The sequence below is a fragment of the Heterodontus francisci genome, chromosome 6 (genome assembly GCF_036365525.1).
Source record: "Heterodontus francisci isolate sHetFra1 chromosome 6, sHetFra1.hap1, whole genome shotgun sequence".
Classification (NCBI taxonomy): Eukaryota; Metazoa; Chordata; class Chondrichthyes; order Heterodontiformes; family Heterodontidae; genus Heterodontus; species Heterodontus francisci.
In genome coordinates this window covers 56,196,508-56,216,133 of record NC_090376.1, presented here as the reverse complement: position 1 = coordinate 56,216,133, position 19,626 = coordinate 56,196,508, and the positions used below count along the sequence as shown (strand labels likewise).

The following is a 19,626-nucleotide window of genomic DNA, read 5'->3' as shown; positions in this document are numbered from 1 at the left end:
TGTGGATCACTTCTCATACCTTCGGAGCCTCCTCTCAGCAAGGGCAGACATCGATGATCAAACTCAGCATCACCTCCAGTGTGCCAGCGCAGCCTTCAGTCATCTGAGGAAAACAGTGTTTGATGACAAAGACCTCAAACCTGACACCAAGCTCATGGTCTACAGGGCCGCAGTCTACCTGCCCTCTTGTATGCATCGGAAACATGGACACTGTACAGCAGACATCTCAAAGCCCTGGAGAGATATCACTAGTGGTGCCTCCGCAAGATCTTGCAAATTATGTGGCAGAACAGGCACTCCAATATCAGTGTCCTCTCTCAGGCCACCATCCCTAGTATCGAGACACTGGTCATGGCTAGTCAGTTACGCTGGGCGAGCTACATCTTCCGCATGCCTGACACAAGACTCCCAAAACAAGCTTTCTACTCTGAGCTCTGACACGGCAATAGGCTACCAGGAGGGCAGAGGAAATACGACAAGGATGTCCTTAAAGCCTCCCTGAAAAAATGTGACATCTCCACTGATTCGTGGGAATCTTGCCTGAGACCACTCAAATTGGAGAAGAAGCATCCGTGATGGTGCCAGCCAGTTCGAACAACACCGACATGCCCAGGCAGCGACCAAGTGCAAACAGCGGATGAAGAGTTCGGAATTTCGAGCATCCCATTCACTCGCCTCACCAAACCACCTGCCCCACCTGTGGCAGAGTGTGCAGATCCAGAATTGGACTATCCCTTCACCTAAGGACCCACAACACTGAAATGGAAGAAAGTCATCCTCGTTCCCGAGGGACTGCCCAAGAAGATGATGATCTGGGTGGGGGAGGAAAAAAATTGGAGGCCTCGGAGGGAATGTGAGGGCGTCATCAAAAGGGTGGGGGTGATGCCCAGGCAGGCACACTGGATCCAGTAGGTAAGTGAAAATGGATCCTGCAGTCCTCGCCTGGGTTTAGCTGCTGGGTTTCTATATTAACCCATAGTAAATATAGGCTAGGGATGTTATGAGATTTTCATGGCGTAATCTTGCCTTTCTGGCTTAAAGTTGTAAATCTTAATTTGTGTCTCCTCAGATGAACAGTGAAGTGCACTATCAATAACAGTGTTTTGCAAACATTAGAAAAAGCAAAAACCTGGTGAAACATGAAAAGGTCTTTCTATTTTATTTTGCAGATTATTGGTGTGAAATAATACAAATCTAAAATGATGTCTTGCTAAAGTAAGATATATATATATATATATCTGTTATATGTACATCTCCATTTCGTTCATTGTGCTGATTCTCAAAAGATTTGTGATAAAATTTCACAGTTTTAAGCACACATGGTTTTTCTTACCTCGATTGGGTTAATACATTTCATCATGAACCGAGGGTTTCCTTTCCTTCTGAAATTAATCATATTCTTGTAATGCTTAAACACCTGTATATTCTACAAACAGCAAAAAAAAAAATGCAGTTACATCAGTATTGCCAAAAATAAGGCAAATTCCTCAACTGGACCAAAACAGAACATGTCAGTTAATTTAACCTGAACATTGAAACATGTGAAACTTATTTATGAGCCTAATATGCATGTAGAGTAATAACAGTAACTTATAGCAGTTCTTTCAGGAATGTGAAAGAACCGTAACGCACAAGCACTGGAGCAGTAGTAACATGCTATTTTTCAGCATTCTGCTTTCCCAAAAGGTGCTGACTTTGCTTGAAATGTGGTTCCACGGACACTGGAAAAACCACCTTCACCATAACCAGGTGGCCCTTTCTCATGTGTGAACCTCAACAAAGAGCGTCGGCAGGTATATGTGCAGGGGTGATCAGGGAGTTCAAATGTCACATATTTAAATTGTGTTTCATAATTGAGGTTCATGTGCAATTGATGAATTTTAATGAAGTTGACATTTTTTAAAATGTTTTTGAATTTCCACAGGGGTTCTCCCGAGTTCCACTGCAACTTTGGTAGAAGATCAACAGAAACCCTGGACGTGATTTTAACTCATTCAAACCCACCATTATGATCCCATGGAGACCACCAACAAACCAAAAAAAAAAAAATCAAATCCACTGACTGACCCCAATTTAGGAAACAAAAAATAAACAAACGGATAAGATTTCACTTTTATAAATTTTTTACTTTAACACTCAAACCAAAACCAACGTAAATTAAACATGAATTAACAATTAAATCACAATCAACATATATCTTGAAGGTTACATATTATCAGATGCAACAAAGATAGTCCTTACAAATATTCTGAGCAGCCCTATCGGCAAGAGGACGCCAAATAGTTCCTAAGATCAAAATGAAGAACTTCCTCAGATAGTTTTTCCAGTCCTATCCTCCAGAATGCAGATATGAAAGTAATGATGACCTGCTGATAGCGAGTGATGCAATCTCCCCTTTAACGGTTTGGTCTTGTCGCCTCTCGATCAACCTCGGCCTCACCCACAACCGTCTTGATGGCGTGATTCCACTGATAACTCTAAGTCACTGAGGACAGCTGCCGTAAGTCATATTTGCCAATGGTCAGCTCTCAGAGTTCTAGCTCCTCAGCCTGTCTTTTTAAAACAATCAACAGCTCCCAGTTTGTCTTTTTAAAACAACAGCTGGCTGTTTTTGCTCCCACCCACTGCAGAGTATTTTTCTAAACTGAAACTGAGATCCAATCACATGTTTCTGGTCACACCTCTTATCATAAGACTGTGTATTTTAGCTTTGAATTTCCTTTTCCAATAAATGGCTGTGTCAGAAAAAAAACAAATCCAAAGTCATAGCACTAACAGTCCATTCAACAGGTCAGCTGTGCAGAATACAGTGTGCACACAAGGACTCCATCACACCCACCCAACTGCACTGAGTTAAAATCAAGCCCCCTCGATCAAACCCAACATATTTAAAGGATTCTAAATCCTAAATGATGCAGCAAGTCTATTCAATGAGTAGCTAACCATATAGATTAGGAAGCCCCCAGTGTTTGATCTCCTGCATGTGCTAAATTAGTTGGCCTCAATGGGGTGGTGGGAGAGTGCTACAATCGGCCTCAGCACATCTGGGTAGCAAGGAAAAATTATCCAGGGTTCCCGCTCTTGATTCGTATCCAATGACACTTGCTAAAAGAATGTACACTTGGATGCTGGTGAGGACAGCATTGGGCTCGCCAGGATGCACTCCCACAGACAAAACATTTTCAAATATTTACTACCAAGACTGACATATGAATAATGGAATTTTGGGAAAGCACATGAGGACAGTTGGTACTTATGCAATTATACCCCAGCAAACCGTTAATGCCTTTAGGGGAGAAGGTGAGAAAATTGGTAAGAAACTCCTCCCCTCCTCCTACCACACTAACATATTTTAACAAACACAGCAGTAGAGTCAACATCATAGGCGATAAAAATTACAAGATCATTAACTGGACTGGAGTTTTCCTGTGAATCAACACTAGATGTCAGCTATTATTAACATAGCTCTCCGAAGTGCTGCAACTATACCTTGTACTTTCAAACAGAACTTGTCATGTCTGTGGTGCCTATCCTTGGTTGCTTGGTTTGTATGCCAACCCATTTTTGGAAATTCCAATACCGGATATGCCTCTTTTCAATGCACAGGAGCCATATTGGTCTGCAGCCCTTGGAGTGGATCAGCATTAACTGCAAACGACTGATGATTTTCAAACCTGGAATCAGCAGGGGTGTTCAAGACAAATGGAAACTGGAACATTCTGGCCTACATTATGCTAGATACCACAATAACATGTTATTTAGGTGTCAGGTGCCTGAATACTGCTGTAGTGAAGTTATTACATAAAAATTTTACAGCATGAAGAGATCCTGACATATATGCAGGGCTCACTTCATCTCCCTTCAAACAATTTCTCTTTAATAAAATGTCTTAATTATAAAATACAGTGGTTTTTTTTTATTTTTAAAATGTCAAAAGGCAGAGTACACTGGTTGTCCACCCAATTGGGAGATGGTGGTCCCTATAATTTTGAGGCTCTCATTTCCATTTGCCGGATAAGCTGCAGGTCACCTAATGGGCATCATGACAAAGCTTGCCAGTTCAGCAAAGAAAACCGGACCAGAGCTGCCACCAGCAAGGTAAGTTGTGGGAGGGGTGGTGGGGGAGTGGTGGTGGGTGGTGGGAAATAAGGCATCTTGGGGATCCAGGAGTGGCAATGGCTCCTCCTGCTCATCCATTGCTCTCAAAGCTAATTTAACAATAACAAATCTTATCTAAAATGACTACTGGGGTCCTATATAGGTCATTGGGCCCTGGTTTCCACATTAAAAGGGGTCTAGCACCTGAATCACAGAATAATACAGTGCAGAAGAGGCCCTTCAGCCCATCAAGTCTGCACCGATGCATTAAAGACACCTAACCTGTCTACCTAATCTCATTTGCCAGCACTTGGCCCATAGCCTTGAATGTTATGCCGTGCCAAGTGCACATCCAGGTACTTTTTAAAGGATGTGAAGCAACCCACCTCGACCACCCTCCCAGGCAGGGCATTCCAGACCGTCACCACCCTCTGGGTAAAAAAGTTCTTCCTCAAATCCCCCTTAAACCTCCTGCCCCTCACCTTAAACTTGTGTCCCCTAGTAACTGACCCTTCAACTAAGGGGAACAGCTGCTCCCTATCCACCCTGTCCATGCCCCTCATAATCTTGTACATCTCGATCAGGTCACCCCTCAGTCTTCTCTGCTCCAGCGAAAACAACCCAAGCCTGTCCAACCTCTCTTCATAGCTTAAATGTTCTATCCCAGGCACCATCCAGGTGAATCGTCTCTGCACCCCCTCCAATGCAATCACATCCTTCCTATAATGTTGCGACCAGAATTGCACACAGTACTCCAGCTGTGGCCTTACCAAACTTCTGTACAACTCCAACATGACCTCCCTGCTTTTGTAATCTATGCCTCGATTGATGAAGGCAAGTGTCCCATATGCCTTTTTCACCACCCTATTAACCTGCCCTTCTACCTTCAGGGATCTACGGACAAACACGCCAAGGTCCCTTTGTTCCTCGGAACTTCCCAGTGTCAGGCCATTCATTGAATACTTCTGTGTCACATTACTCCTTCCAAAGTGTATCACCTCACACTTTTCAGCGTTAAATTCCATCTACCACTTTTCTGCCCCATTTGACCATCCCGTCTATATCTTCTTATAACCCAAGACACTCCACCTCACTGTTAACCACTCGGCCAATCTTTGTGTCAATCGCAAACTTACTGATCCTACCCCCGACATAGTCGTCTATGTCGTTTATATAAATGACAAACAATAGGGGACCCAACACAGATCCCTGTGGTACGCCACTGGACACTGGCTTCCAGTCACTAAACAGCCGTCTGTCATCAATCTCTGTCTCCTACAACTAAGCCAATTTTGAATCCACCTTATCAAGTTACCCCGTATCTCATGTGCATTTGCCATCAGGTGGATGGATTGGGCACGTAGAGTTTTAAAATAACATTAGCTAATTCGCCAGTGTTAGTGGGGCAGTTGCTTCGTTCGGTGTTGTGTGCATACTTGGTGCGATTGTTGTGGCCACCAGATTAGCCTGTGCAATGAAGTTTTCAGCTGTAAAAAGAACATGGTGATCGGAAAAGCCTGGAAGAGGAATGCGTTTGCACAATGTGGATGGCCTATTGGGAATAAAGGTGCCCCCAAACACGAAAAAGCCACGACCCGGCCCCAGTTGACTCCATCGCGGAACAGCGCCTCGGCCACAGCTTCAAAGCTTCTGCGGGCGGTGTCCAGCTCGAAGTGCATCTGCAGCGCAATGTCAGCGAATTCCTGCTGGTACTGGCGCTCAAAGCTGTCACCCACCTCCCGAAGTGAGCTTTCTCGGCAGCGATAGTGGGAGCTGATGAAATGCTTTATTACCTGCCCCCCTTCCCCCCACCCGCTCCCCTTCGCACCCCCTTCCCAGCTCCCCCCTCGCACCCCCTTCCCAGCTCCCCCCTCGCACCACACTCCTCCCCCTCGCACCCCCCGCCCCCATAACCCCTTCCCCCCACCTCCTCCCACAGGCATCCAACTATCCCTGAGCAGGGGCCCGAACAATCTCACTGCCTTGTGGGCGTCTCGGGAGAGGTCAAGTCTAAGGGAGTAAACCCGAACAGAAAATCTGGAGCGGAACCCCGAAGGCTGTCATGTGTCACCTTTGGCATGTTTCCGGCAGTTCCTGCAGCCATACCAGTCGTGCTCTGCACTCCTTTGGACCCCACCAGGAAGGCAGAGAAGGGGGTTTTGACGCTTGGGCAACTCACAACCTCCATACATCCGCCCAGACATGCGCCATGGAGAGGTCACTCCATAGTCGCCTCATAGCGACCAAAACAACACGGAAGGCAGCTGTTATGGGTTACAAGTCCAGCTCAATTGGCGTAGAGATTGGGTGCCACGGGTTGTCTTTGTCGGTGGGAGAGGTCGTCGCATCTCACTGGACAGCTACCGCCCGCCTCAAACCAGGCAGCCCTCGGTCAGTAAGGTTCTGTCCTGCCACAGTCCACCTGCTTCAATGGGTGCTTGGAGCTCAGGGTCATTGCCCGACAAGTGGACTGTAACACCACACCAAACAGCAAGACAAAAAAAGGAAAGAAGGCCCTTCGTTTTGCAAGCTGCAACGTCAGAACTGTGTGTCCTGGCCTGTCGGAAGACCTTACACAAATCAACGATTCTCGGAATACCGCCATTAACAACAAACTCAATAGACTCAATGTGGACATTGCAGCACTTCAGGAGACACGCCTCCCTGCGAGCGGATCTCTAAGAGAGCAAGACTACACCTTCTTCTGGCAGGGTAGGGATCCTGAAGAACCAAGACAGCATGGAGTGGGCTTCGCCATCAGAAACTCTTTCCTCAGCATGACAGAGCCACCTTCAAATGGCTTGGAATGCAGACTGTCCATCCGACTGCTCACCGCCTCTGGTCCAGTACACCTACTCAGCATCTATGCTCCAACACTCTGCTCCCCACCTGAAGCTAAAGACCAGTTCTACGAGGAACTCCATAATATCATTAGTAGCATCCCCAATACCGAACATCTGTTCCTGCTGGGGTACTTTAATGCCAGGGTTGGGGCCGACCATGACTCATGGCCCTCCTGCTTGGGTGCTATGGCATTGGAAGGATGAATGAGAATGGACAGAGACTGTTTGAGTTGTGTACCTATCATAACCTCTACATCACCAACTCGTTCTTTCATACTAAACCCTGTCACCAGGTTTCTTGGAGGCACCCAAGATCACGTCGTTGGCACAAGCTGGACCTCATCGTCACAAGGCGAGCCTCTTTAAACAGCGTTCAAATCACGCGCAGCTTCCACAGTGCGGACTGTGACACCGACCACTTCCTGGTGTGCAGCAAGGTTAGACTCAAACCAAAGAAGCTGCATCACTCCAAGCAGAAGGGCCACCCGCGCATCAACACTAGCAGAATTTCTTATCCACAGCTGTTACATAAGTTTCTAAACTCACTTGAAAAAGCCCTTCAAAACACTCCTACAGGGGATGCAGAGACCAAGCGGACCCACATCAGAGACGCCATCTATGGCTCAGCTATGACCACCTACGGCAAACGTGTGAAGCAGAATGCAGACTGGTTTCAATCTCACTTTGAAGAGCTGGAACCTGTCATAGCCACTAAGCGCATTGCACTGCTGAACTACAAGAAAGCCCCCAGCGAGTTACCATCCGCAGCACTTAAAACAGCTGGAAGTGCTGCACAAAGAACAGCCAGGCGCTGCGCAAATGACTACTGGCAACACCTATGCAGTCTTATTCAGCTGGCCTCCGACACTGGAATCAGAGGAATGTATGATGGCATTAAGAGAGCTTTTGGGCCAACCATCAAGAAGATCGTCCCCCTCAAATCTAAATCAGGGGACACAATCACTGACCAACGCAAGCAAATGGACCGCTGGGTGGAGCACTACCTAGGACTGTACTCCAGGGAAAATGTGGTCACTGAGACCACCCTCAATGCAGCCCAGTCTCTGTCAGTCATGGATGAGCTGGAGGTACAGCCAACAAAATCGGAACTCAGTGATGCCATTGATTCTCCAGCCAGCGGAAAAGCCCCTAGGAAGGACGGCATTACCCCTGAAATAAAGAGTGCCAAACCTGCTATACTTTCAGCACTCTACGAACTGCTTTGCCTGTGCTGGGACGAGGGAGCAGTACCACAGGACATGCGCGATGCCAAGATCACCACCCTCTATAAGAACAAGGGTGACCGCGGTGACTGCAACAACTACTGTGGAATCTCGCTGCTCAGCATAGTGGGGAAAGTCTTCGCTCGAGTTGCTTTATACAGGCTCCAGAAGCTGGCAGAGCGTGTCTATTCTGAGGGAGAGTGTGGCTTTCGAGCAGAGGGCTCCACCATTGACATGCTGTTCTCCCTTCGCCAGCTACAGGAGAAATGCCGCAAACAACAGATGCCCCTCTACATTGCTCTCATTGATCTCACCAAAGCCTTTGACCTCGTCAGCAGACGTGGTCTCTTCAGACTACTAGAAAAGATCGGATGTCCACCAAAGCTACCAAGTATCATCACCTCATTCCATGACAATATGAAAGACACAATTCAGCATAGCGGCGCCTCATCAGACCCCTTTCCTATCCTGAGTGGCGTGAAACAGGGCTGTGTTCTCGCACCAACACTGTTTGGGATCTTCTTCTCCCTGCTGCTCTCACATGCATTCAAGTCTTCAGAAGAAGGAATTTTCCTCCACACAAGATCAGGTGGCAGGTTGTTCAACCTTGCCCGTCTTAGAGCAAAGACCAAAGTACGGAAAGTCCTCATCAGGGAACTCCTCTGTTAATGCAGCTGACGATGCTGCATTAACATCTCACACTGAAGAGTGTCTGCAGAGACTCATTGACAGGATTGCTGCTACCTGCAACGAATTTGGCCTAACCATCAGCTTCAAGAAAACGAACATCATGGGACAGGACGTCAGAAATGCTCCATCCATCAATATCGATTCTGGGTACTGCCTGTGCGGAGTTTACAAGTTCTCCCTGTGTCTGCGTGGGTTTCCTCCGGGTGCTCCGGTTTCCTCCCACATGCCAAAGACTTGCAGGTTGATAGGTTAATTGGTCATTATAAATTGCCCCTAGTATAGGTAGGTGGTAGGGAAATATATAGGGACAGGTGGGGATGTGGTAGGAATATGGGATTAGTGTAGAATTAGTATAAATGGGTGGTTGATGGTCGGCACAGACTCGGTGGGCCGAAGGGCCTGTTTCAGTGCTGAGTCTCTTAAAAAATATTGGCGACCACGCTCTGGAAGTGGTTCAAGAGTTCACCTACCTAGGCTCAACTATCACCAGTAACCTGTCTCTCGATACAGAAATCTACAAGCGCCTGGGAAAGGCTTCAACTGCTATGGCCAGACTGGCTAAGAGAGTGTGGGAAAATGGCGCACTGACACGGAACACAAAAGTCCGAGTGTATCAAGCCAGTGTCCTCAGTACCTTGCTCTATGGCAGCGAGGCCTGGACAACATATGTCAGCCAAGAGCGTCGTCTCAATTCATTCCATCTTTGCTGCCTCCGGAGAATTCTTGGCATCAGGTGGCAGGACCGTATCTTCAACACAGAAGTCCTCGAGGCGGCCAACATCCCCAACATATACACCCTACTGAGCCGCATGGAAGATGGCAGGATCCCCAAGGACACATTGTACAGCGAGCCCGTCACTGGAATCAGACCCACCGGCCATCCATGTCTCCGCTTTAAAGACGTCTGCAAACGCGACATGAAATCCTGTGACATTGACCACAAGTCGTGGGAGTCAGTTGCCAGCGATCGCCAGAGCTGGCGGGCAGCCATAAAGGCGGGGCTAAAGTGTGGCGAGTCGAAGAGACTTAGCAGTTGGCAGGAAAAAAGACAAAAGCACAAGGGGAGAGCCAACTGTGTAACAGCCCCAACAACCAATTTTATCTGCAGTGCCTGTGGAAGAGTCTGTCACTCTAGAATTGGCCTATTTAGCCACTCCAGGCGCTGCTTCACAAACCACTGACCACCTCTAGGCGCTTACCCATTGTCTCTCGAGACAAGGAGGCCAAAGAAGAAGTGTGAGGTCACTGACCCCATTATGAGGCTGTTAACATCAGGCAAAGGGAGTCAAAATCAACTCCAGTGAATTCGTGCAAAGAGTTGGAAAATGTCCGAAGAGAGAAACTCAATTTTAATCAGCAGCATGCTTTAAAGTGCCCACATCCCTCTGCCTGCTTAACATTGAAGTAGATTTCCTGTAGGGTACCATAACCATATAGTCAATAAGCACTCAGCCCACTCGCCCTGTTTAAAATTAGCTTTGGCATTAAATTCCTTCCAAGTGGAATGTTGCTGTACAAGTAACTGCTATAGTTGGCTATTGGAAGTTTCTTTCACATACCGCCTTAAAACATTTAATGCCCCAATATATGAAACAACGTATCCTCCAACATATTGTGGCTAATGCTATGATAGATCCATTGGTTGGCATCCTTACATCTACAAAAGATAATGGACATGCAGCAAACAATCCATTTAGATGGGGTGTCTTCTCTTGGTGCACTGTTGCTGATGGCTGTGCAGGTCAATCCTTGAGGCAAGTTCTGCCACACATGCTGCACATGAAGCTGCCAAGTGACACCGTGAGTTCTTGTTTTTGATGTTGGAGCCAGTTGCCAAGCTGCTGTAGCAACTGGTCATTATGGTAGTGCACACCAGTCCACAGGATGTGTCGCCATTTCCCTCTTTCGCCAGCTAGTGACTCCCAGGTGCGATGGTCGACATTAGGGCCTTCATGTCACACTTGCAAGCAGCCTTGAAGCAGAGCTTTGGGCGCCCCACTGGTTGTCTGGCCCCGGCTACCTCACCATACAGAAGGTCCTTGGGCATGCAACTGACTTCCATCCTGCGGATGTGTTGGATCCACCAACGCCACCTCTGTTTGATTAGTGCCAACACACTTGGGAGCTCTGCCTTTGAAAGGACTGCTGCATTTGTGATTTTGTCTTGTAGGGATATACCCATAATGTACCGCAGACGGAGAAGCTGGAAATGATCGAGCTTCTTTTCCTGGTAGTTGTAAGTCGCCCATGTTTCACAACCATACAGCAAGGTGCTGAGAATACAGGCCTGATAAACCCAGTTGGTCCTAAGGGTCAGCTTGGTATTATCTCATGCATGTTTCATGGGTTGGCCAAAGGTCTTCCTGAGGCATGTATCGAGCTCTGCATCAAGGGACAGATTGTCTATCACCATGGACCCAAGGTAGCAGAATTTGCTAACCACTTCCAGTGGGGTGTTATTTAGTGTGATCAGGGGCAGAGATGCAACACCTCCATGACCACAGTTTTCTTGATGCTAATAGTCAAGGAGAACAAGTTACAGGCATGGGAGGGATAGTCCACTAGTCTTTGTAGCTGAGTTTCCATGTGAGTGACTAGCGCAGAATCATCAGCGTAGAGGGGTTCGCTATCAGGACATGATATGTTTTTGTCTTTGCTTTCAGCCTTGATAGATGTAGAGCTCGTCATCTGACCCAGTGTGCAAATAGACTCCTTCCATATCAGCAGGGAAGGTGAAGGTTAGGAGCATGGAGAAGATGTCAAACAGATTGGGGGCTAAGACACAACCCTGTTTTACTCCATTCTTCACTCCAAAACTGTTGGACATGGAGCCATCAAACTGTACGGTGTATGTTGTCATGGAAGGAGTGGATGAGACTGAGCAGCTTTGGTGGACAGCCAACTTTTCCCCAAACTTGTAAAGCCCTGCTCTGCTGATGATGTCAAATCCATTAGTGTATTTAAAAATCACAAGCCAAAAGGAACAATTTTCTGCCATCAATTTAAGGAGGTATTGTTTACTTAAGGAACAGGTTACAAGTCTCTGAAAATGGCTGACTGCCAAAGTAACCCTCCCAGAACATTTAGCCACACCACTTGAATACATTCCTCCCATACTTCTTTTATTTGCTGGCATATTTTGTGGAGAGAGAATACATTGGTAGATCTCACATCAGCCAAATGTTGTGTTAGTAAACATTAGTCTAACCTGTTTTTAAATCAATTTTACCATCAAAATACATAACAGGGAGGAACCACAGTCATCCAACCACACCGATGCAAATTATTCAGCAGTACACACAGAGGACATATTCCTGTTACTGGTCTTAACACAGCTTTCCTGACAGTTTTCAGATGTTTCAAATCTTGAAATGCTCCAGCCACAAACTACAACATTCCCAAAAATAGCAAATATAATAATTTTGTATCAAAATATATATTTATTTAATAATTGCATTTTCACATTTAGAATTCACAAAAAATCTTTCAATGTTATTATGTTTAGGAAATACAGTAAAGAATGAATATGAATTTATATAAGCACCTTTCACACTCTCAAAATGTCCCAAGGTGGTACTTTTGAAATTTCATCACTGTTGTAATGTAGGAAAGCATGGCTCAGTATTGATTAGTGAATTAGTAAAACCTAGGGGTAATGCACATGGAATCACAGATTAACACTGCTCAGTAATCTTGTGTTTACTGTAATTCCCAAGCATACACTGCCATTTGCCAATTGAGTATAAAATTAAAACTTACAACGTGTCTTCTCCATGCTCTTTGTATTATTCTTGCTGAATTTTCTAACTCTGCCAAAGTTGCTCGCAGCTCCTTATCTAAAGAGATCTCATATTCAAAGACCTCACTGGCAGGGCTGCTAGCTGCAGGGCTGAGCTCTTCTCTACTGCTGGCATCTGGCATATCTGCACCACTGCTTTAAAAAAGTTATAAAATTTAACAAGTTAATTCAGGACTGAGTAAATATTAGCTCAAATTCTTCACAGCAAATTTGAAACATTTTACTGTCTGTATAATGCATTTTCCTTTTGATTACATAAGGAAGCAGAATCTGCTCCAGAAAGGTAAGATTTGTGGTTCTATTTTCCAGCTGTGTTGGTCAGGGTTTCTGTATGCAGAGATCAAAAGGTATTAAAAAAAGTATAATGTCAAAACTTTCCCATGCCTTTATGCTTATTAGGCAAGTTCTCAGAGTTGAACCTATCAACTGTGCCTTTGACTGTTTCCATCTGTCCAACAAGCACCCTGTTATGCTAACTGCAAAGGGAATTATAGGTGTTCAGGCGAAACAAAAGGCCTTTAAAATGGTATTTCAAGCCTCTTCAAAGCATACATGTGATGTCAAATGCTATGAGGGCCATTAAGGAGATGAAGCAGGACCACTGGGTTTCATACATCAGTTCTGATGAAAGATCACTGACCTGAAATGTTAATTAACTCTGTTTTTCTCTCCACAGATACTGCCACACCTGCTGAGTATTTCCAGCATTTTCTGTTTTTATTTCAGATTTCCAGCATCTGCAGTATGTTGTTTTTACATTATATAATTTTTTTAACATCGTAAAACATCCCAAGGAGCTCAACAAGAGTGCTATCAATAAAAATTGGACATCAATCCACAGAAGGAGCTATCAGGACAAATGACCAAAAGCTTGGTCAAAGAGGTAGGTTTTAAGGAGCAGCTTGAGGAGAGAGGTAGAGAGGTGGAGAGGTTTAGGGAGGGAATTCTAGATCTTAGGAGCAAGGCAGCTGAAAGCATGGCCACCAATGGTGGAGTGATTAAAATCAGGGATGTGCAAGCTGCCAGCATTGGAGGAGCACAGAGATCTCGAAAGCTTGTAGAGCTAGAGGAGGTTAAAGGGATAGGGATGGTGAGGCCATGGAGGGGTTTGAAAACAAAGACGAGGATTTTAAAATTGAAGTGCTGGCGGAATGGAAGGCAGTGTAGGTCAGCAAGTACCGTGGTGATGGATGAACGGGACTTGGTGTGAATTAAAGTATGGCGAGCACAGTTTTGGATGAGCACAAGTTTATTTAAGCTGGAAAATGAGAGGCTGGACAGGAGAGCCTTGGAATAATCAAGATCTAGATAAAGGCAGAGATGAGGCTTTCAGTAATAGATGAGCTGAAGCAAAATCAGAGTTGTCAATATTACATTAGGTGGAAGTAGGCAATCTTAGTAATGGAGTGGACATGTGGTCAGACACCCATCTCAGGTCAAACACAACACCAAGGTTGCAAATGATCAGGATCAGCCTCAGATCAGGGAGAAGAATGGAAACAGTGGTTAGGGAATGGAATTTGTGGCGGGGACCAAAGACAATGGCTTCAGTGTTCCCAACAGTTAGATGGAGGAGATTTCTGCTATCCAATATTGGATATCAAACAAGCAGTCTGTCAAGTCAGAGACAGTGGGGGGAGGGGGGGGGGTGGTGTGGTCAAGAGGGATGGTGGTGAGATAGAGCTGAATGTCATCAGTATACATGTGGAACCTGATGTTGTGCTTTCAGATAGATGATGTCACTGAGAGGCAGCATGCGGATGAGAAATAGAAGGCGGCCAAGGATAGATCATAATCACATAGAACCTGCTGCTTTAGTAAAACTGACTAACAAATCTGGCTCTCTTCAACAAACCAATCTGCATGACTAGAAAATCAGATGTATATAGGGCAGTAGTGGCTGATATTACCCATGCTCAATTCCTTAAAACTGTTCTTGGCAAGAAGAGTTGGAACAGGAAAGATCTTGAAGAATAGTATTAGAACCACATGGGCTAACTTTTCAAGGCTGGTGATTAGGGTTTTGTTTGAGGTGCAAATACTTGGTATTCCAGAGTGCAATTATTATTGATATCCACAAGAAGGGAGATTCCTAGTGAGTCTAATAACTACCGAGGAATCTCACTAACACGAAGGCCTCTTAAGATGGTTCAACATTAATTACCTACATATTGATTGGGATAATGTTAGAGTAAATGGTAAGGATGGGAGGAATTTCTGGAATGTGTTAAGGAGAACTTCTTTGACCAGTATGTTCTCAGTTCAATTAGGAAGGAGGCATTGCTGGATCTGGTGCTGGGGAATGAAGTGGACCAAGCATCTGTTGGGGAACACTTGGGCAAGAGTGATCATTGTATTTGAAGGTTTAGATTAGTAATGGAGAAGAGCAAGGAACAATCTGAAGTAGAATTTCTAAATTGGAAGAGGGCTAACTTTAATGGGACGAGAAGGGATCTAGCCAGGGTAAAATGGAACTAAAGATTGACAGGAAAAACTGTAACAGAACAATGGGTGATCTTTAATGAAGATGGCCCACAGCACCTCATGAATGCCCAATTTTGAGCTGTAAGATCTGTTCTGAATCTAGAAATGTTGGAAATACTCAGTAGGTCTGGCAGCATCTATGGAGAGAAAAAACAGAGCTACCAAGCTTGATTTTCAAATCGGGGTTGGGAACCTGATGCCCAGATAATTTCCGGGTCCTTATCCTATGCTGCGTTTGTGTCGCTCATGCAATGCAATCTTCAAATTTTAATTTGGTGAATCCCAAATTGTACTGGAGGCGAGCTCAGCGCCAATTAGTGGTGCCCAAGCTCTGAGAGGAGGTGGCAGACGCCTGTTGGAGCAGGCGCCTCAAAGGCAGATGGCAGCCATGATAGTGCCTGTGCTGCCTTGCACAAGAGAGGAGGCAGGAATTCAGAGCGCCAGAAGCCTTAGCACAGAGAGAATCGGCCAAACCATCAGGCAAACGATATAGCATCTGAACTTGCAGCGAAACACGTCATGGCAAAAATGTTTCCGTTTCTTAAAAAAGGTTTTTGCAGCTCCCCTGCATTGAACCTAACAGCTGTGCACTAACGTGCACCAGACTGTTCGGTTTTGGAGATCCCACCTCGAAAATTACCTCCTGGCCCATGAATAAGATCCACAAGGAGCTTAATGGACCATTAATTGGAGGTGTGTGGGTTCCTGGCCCCCTCTCACACCCTCCCTTTGAAAATTGCATCACGCTCCAGGAATCCAGTGACGCCTCCCAGAATGTAATTCAAAATGCACACCTGCATCCCTGCTCGCCTCCGTCCTGCATTTGAAAATGCAGCCCAACATTTCAGGTCTGTGACCTTTCATCAGAACTGTGAAAAGTTAGAAATCTAATAGGTTTGAGCCAGTGAAAGTGGGGAGGGTGGGAAGAAGAACAAAGGGAAGGATTGTGATAGGGTAGAAGGGAGGAGAGATTAAAGGACAAAAGATTTCCTAGTGCAAGGCTAAAGGGACAAGTAATGGGACAAGTGAAGAAACAAAAGATGTGTATAGACAAGGTGTGAATGGCAGGATAGCAGCCGTCTGAACGCAAAGTAAAGGTAATGAGAGAAACAAGAGAAAAAAACCAAACCAGCAAAGAAACACAAAACAAAATGGGGGCGGAGGTTATGATCTAAAATTGTTGAACTCAATGTTGAGCCCAGAAGAGTTGGAACAGGAAAGATCTTGAAGAATAGTATTAGAACCACATGGGCTAACTTTTCAAGGCTGGTGAGGAGGGTTTTGTTTGAGGTGCAAATACTTGGTATTCCAGAGTGCAATTATTATTTATATCCACAAGAAGGGAGAATCCTAGTGAGTCTAATAATTACCGAGGAATCTCACTGACACGAGTGCCTAAGATAGTTCAACATTAATTACCCAAATACTGATTGGGATAATGTTAGAGTAAAGGGCAAGGATGGGGAAGAATTTATGAAATGTATTCAGGAGAACTTCCTTGACCAGTATGTTCAATTAGGAAGGAGGCATTGCTGGATCTGGTGCTGGGGAATGAAGTGGGCCAAGTATCTGTGGGCAAGAGTGATCATTGTATCAGAAGGTTTAGATTAGTAATGAAGAGCAAGGAACAATCTAAAGTAGAACTTCTAAATTGGAGGAGGGCTAACTTTAATGGGACGAGAAGGGATCTAGCCAGGGTAAAATGGAACCAAAGATTGACAGGAAAAACTGTAACAGAACAAGTGCCCAGTCAAAAGATGACGTGCTGTTCCTCAAGTTTGTGTTGAGTTTCATTGAAACACTGTAGCAGAGCAAGGACAGAAAGGTCAGAGTGGAAGCAAGGTGAAGAATTAAAATGACAGGTGACTGGAAGTTCGGGGTTATGCTTGCAGACTGAATGGAGCTGTTCTGCAAAGCGGTCACCCAGTCTGCGTTTGGTCTCCCATTGTAGAGGAGACCATATCATAAGCAGCGAATACAGTATTGTCATGCAGGCCCCCACCTGCCAAGAATGAGGCACACATTATTTTGCCACATGAACATTGAAAACTTAAAAATGTTGCTGGGAAGCAAAGACGGCCTATCACAAGGAATTGTCAGTCCTCTCGCCGGAAAGACCTTTTTTGCATGCTAGCAGACAGTGTTGGAACAAAGGACCCAGTTCCTGCTTCCCCAGTACACAGAAAACTTGGTCAGACCAGTTTAGTCGCATGACTAACTGGTGGTTGGAGCTGTTTGAATTTGAACTTACCATAGAGCGTTTGAAATGCAGAAAGCTCTTTTCTCCTGGACTGAGAACACCTCTCTCCTGTCTGCTCCCATCTCTTTCTCATAGAACTGAAGACCCATTGAAGACACATTAACCCCAAGAGAGAAAAGTTTCCTACAGTGAACAAGGTTTAAGAAGAGTACTGGGCCCCGACGAAAAGCAAGACTACTTACAAAAGGACTACAGTAAGCTTGAAGCACAGTAAACAAGAAGCTCTTCTGATATTGCCTCAAACCTCTCTACTTCATTTTTCTTTTGTTCTTTTCTGTCCCTATTTGCATGTGTGCATCACGTGTGCATGCTAGCACGGGCGCGTGGTATATCCGTAGGCGTTAACTGTGTTAGAGTTTAAGTTTAAGTTTTAATAAATTTCACTTTTCTTCTTTTAACCTAAGGAAACCTGGTGTGCTCATTTCTTTGCCTGATAATTGGAAAGTGGTGAACAAGGATTCACCAAGGGGAATTCAAAACACTGTGTTCAAAAATTAAACCCTTTTGCAATAAGACCAGGTGAAGGCTGAGAAAGAGACCCCTAGATACCTTTCTCAATTGGTCGTAACAGTGTACTAAATTGAAAGAAGTACAAGTAAATCACTGTTTCATTTGGAAGGACTGTTTGAGGCCTTGGACGGTGAGACGGGTGGAGGTAAAAGGTCAGGAGTTACATCTCCTGCGCTTGCATGCAAAGGTGCCATAGGAAATGGAGGAGGTGTTGGGGGTGACTGAGGAGTGAACCAGGGTGTCCTGGAGAGAGCAGTCTCTTCAGAATGCTGAAAGGGGAGTAGAAGATGTGTTTGGTGGTGGCATCTCGCTGGAGGTGGAGAAATGGCAGAGGATGGTCTGTTGAATACAGAGACTGTTGGGGTGGAAGGTGAGAACAAGGGGAACCCTAACGTGGTCTGGGAGGGATGGAAAGAGTGGAGAACAGAAGTGCACGAAAAAGAACAGACACGGTCAAGGACACTGTCAACCATGATGGGTGTAATCCTTGGTTGAGGAAAAAGGAAGACACATCAGAAGCGCTAGCATGGAAGGTTGCATCCTCTGAACAGATGTGAGAGAGAAGGAGAAACTGGGAGAATAGAATAGAGTCCTTACAGGAGGCAACTGTGAGGAAGCATAATCAAAGTAGCCGTGGAGGTGAGTGGGCTTATAGTGAATATTGGTTGAAAGCCTATCCCCACATATGGGGAGAGAGAAGTCAAGGAAGGGAAGGAACGAATCACAGACGGACCATGTAAAGATGAGAGAAGGGTTGAAACTGGTAGAAAAGTCGATGAAATTTTCCAGTTCAGAGCGACAGCAGGAAACAGCAACGATTATTGTATCAGAGAAAAGATGAGAGGGGGCCTGACTAGGACTGGAACAAGGAATGTTCCACATATCCCACAAAAAGGCAGGCATAGCAAGGACCTATGTGGGTACCCACAGCAATACCTTTTATTTGGAGTTGAGGGAGAAGTTGTTCAATGTGGGAAGAAGTTCAGCCAGGTGGAGGAGGGTGGTGGTGGATGGGGACTGGTCGGGACTCCATTCAAGGAAGAAGCAGACAGCCCTCAGACCATCCTGGTGAGGAATAGAGGTGTAGAAGGATTGGACGTCTATGCTGAAAAGAAAACGGTTTAGGGCCAGGAAACTGGAAACTTAAAGTGGTGGAGGGTGTCAGACGAATCACGGATGTAGGTGAGAGGAGACTGGATAAGGGGAGAAAACAGACATGAGATGGGAAGAAATCAGTTCAGGGGGCAGGAACAGCTGAAAGGAAGTTTTTTTCTTGGAGTTGGGCAGCATAGAAATTTGGTGCTGCCACCTCATTACCATGATGGTGGCATAGAACCAAGCAGCTTCCATGTTGCTGGTTGCTCCTGTGTTCAACAGAGGGCCAAAAAATGTTTTGCTGACAGCTCATAGTGCAGTGAGCACGGTGTTTAAAGGTAGTCTGTCCCTGTTAAGTGAGTGGGCAAAAATTTGGCAGATGGAGTATAATGTGGGAAAATGTGAGGTTGTCCACTTTGGTGGAAAGAATAGAAAAGCAGATTATTTAAGTGGAGACAGACTCCAGAATGCTGCGGTACAGAGGGATCTAGGTGTCCTTGAAAATGAATCACAAAAAGTTAGCATGCAGTTCGCAATCAGGAAAGCAAATGGAACGTTGGTCTTTATTGCAAGGGGGATGGAGTATAAAATTAGAGAAGTCTTGCTACAACTGTACAGGGCTTT

The 19,626-nt window shown here is 45.4% G+C and overlaps 1 protein-coding gene across 6 annotated transcripts in view; it reads right to left on the bottom strand.

Annotated features, from left to right (window-relative positions):
- Positions 1-19,626, bottom strand: part of c6h11orf65 (chromosome 6 C11orf65 homolog) — a 125,476-nt gene that overhangs the window by 74,744 nt on the left and 31,106 nt on the right. For 3 of the 6 annotated variants that reach the window (XM_068032852.1, XM_068032857.1, XM_068032856.1), the window contains exons 3-4: positions 12,614-12,788; positions 1,334-1,426 (exon numbers count right to left, since the gene is read on the bottom strand). In XM_068032852.1, the coding sequence (XP_067888953.1) occupies positions 1,334-1,426; positions 12,614-12,788 (268 nt within the window). The remainder of the gene's footprint in view (positions 1-1,333; positions 1,427-12,613; positions 12,789-19,626) is intronic. The other 3 variants (XM_068032853.1, XM_068032854.1, XM_068032855.1) reach the window with 1 other exon arrangement.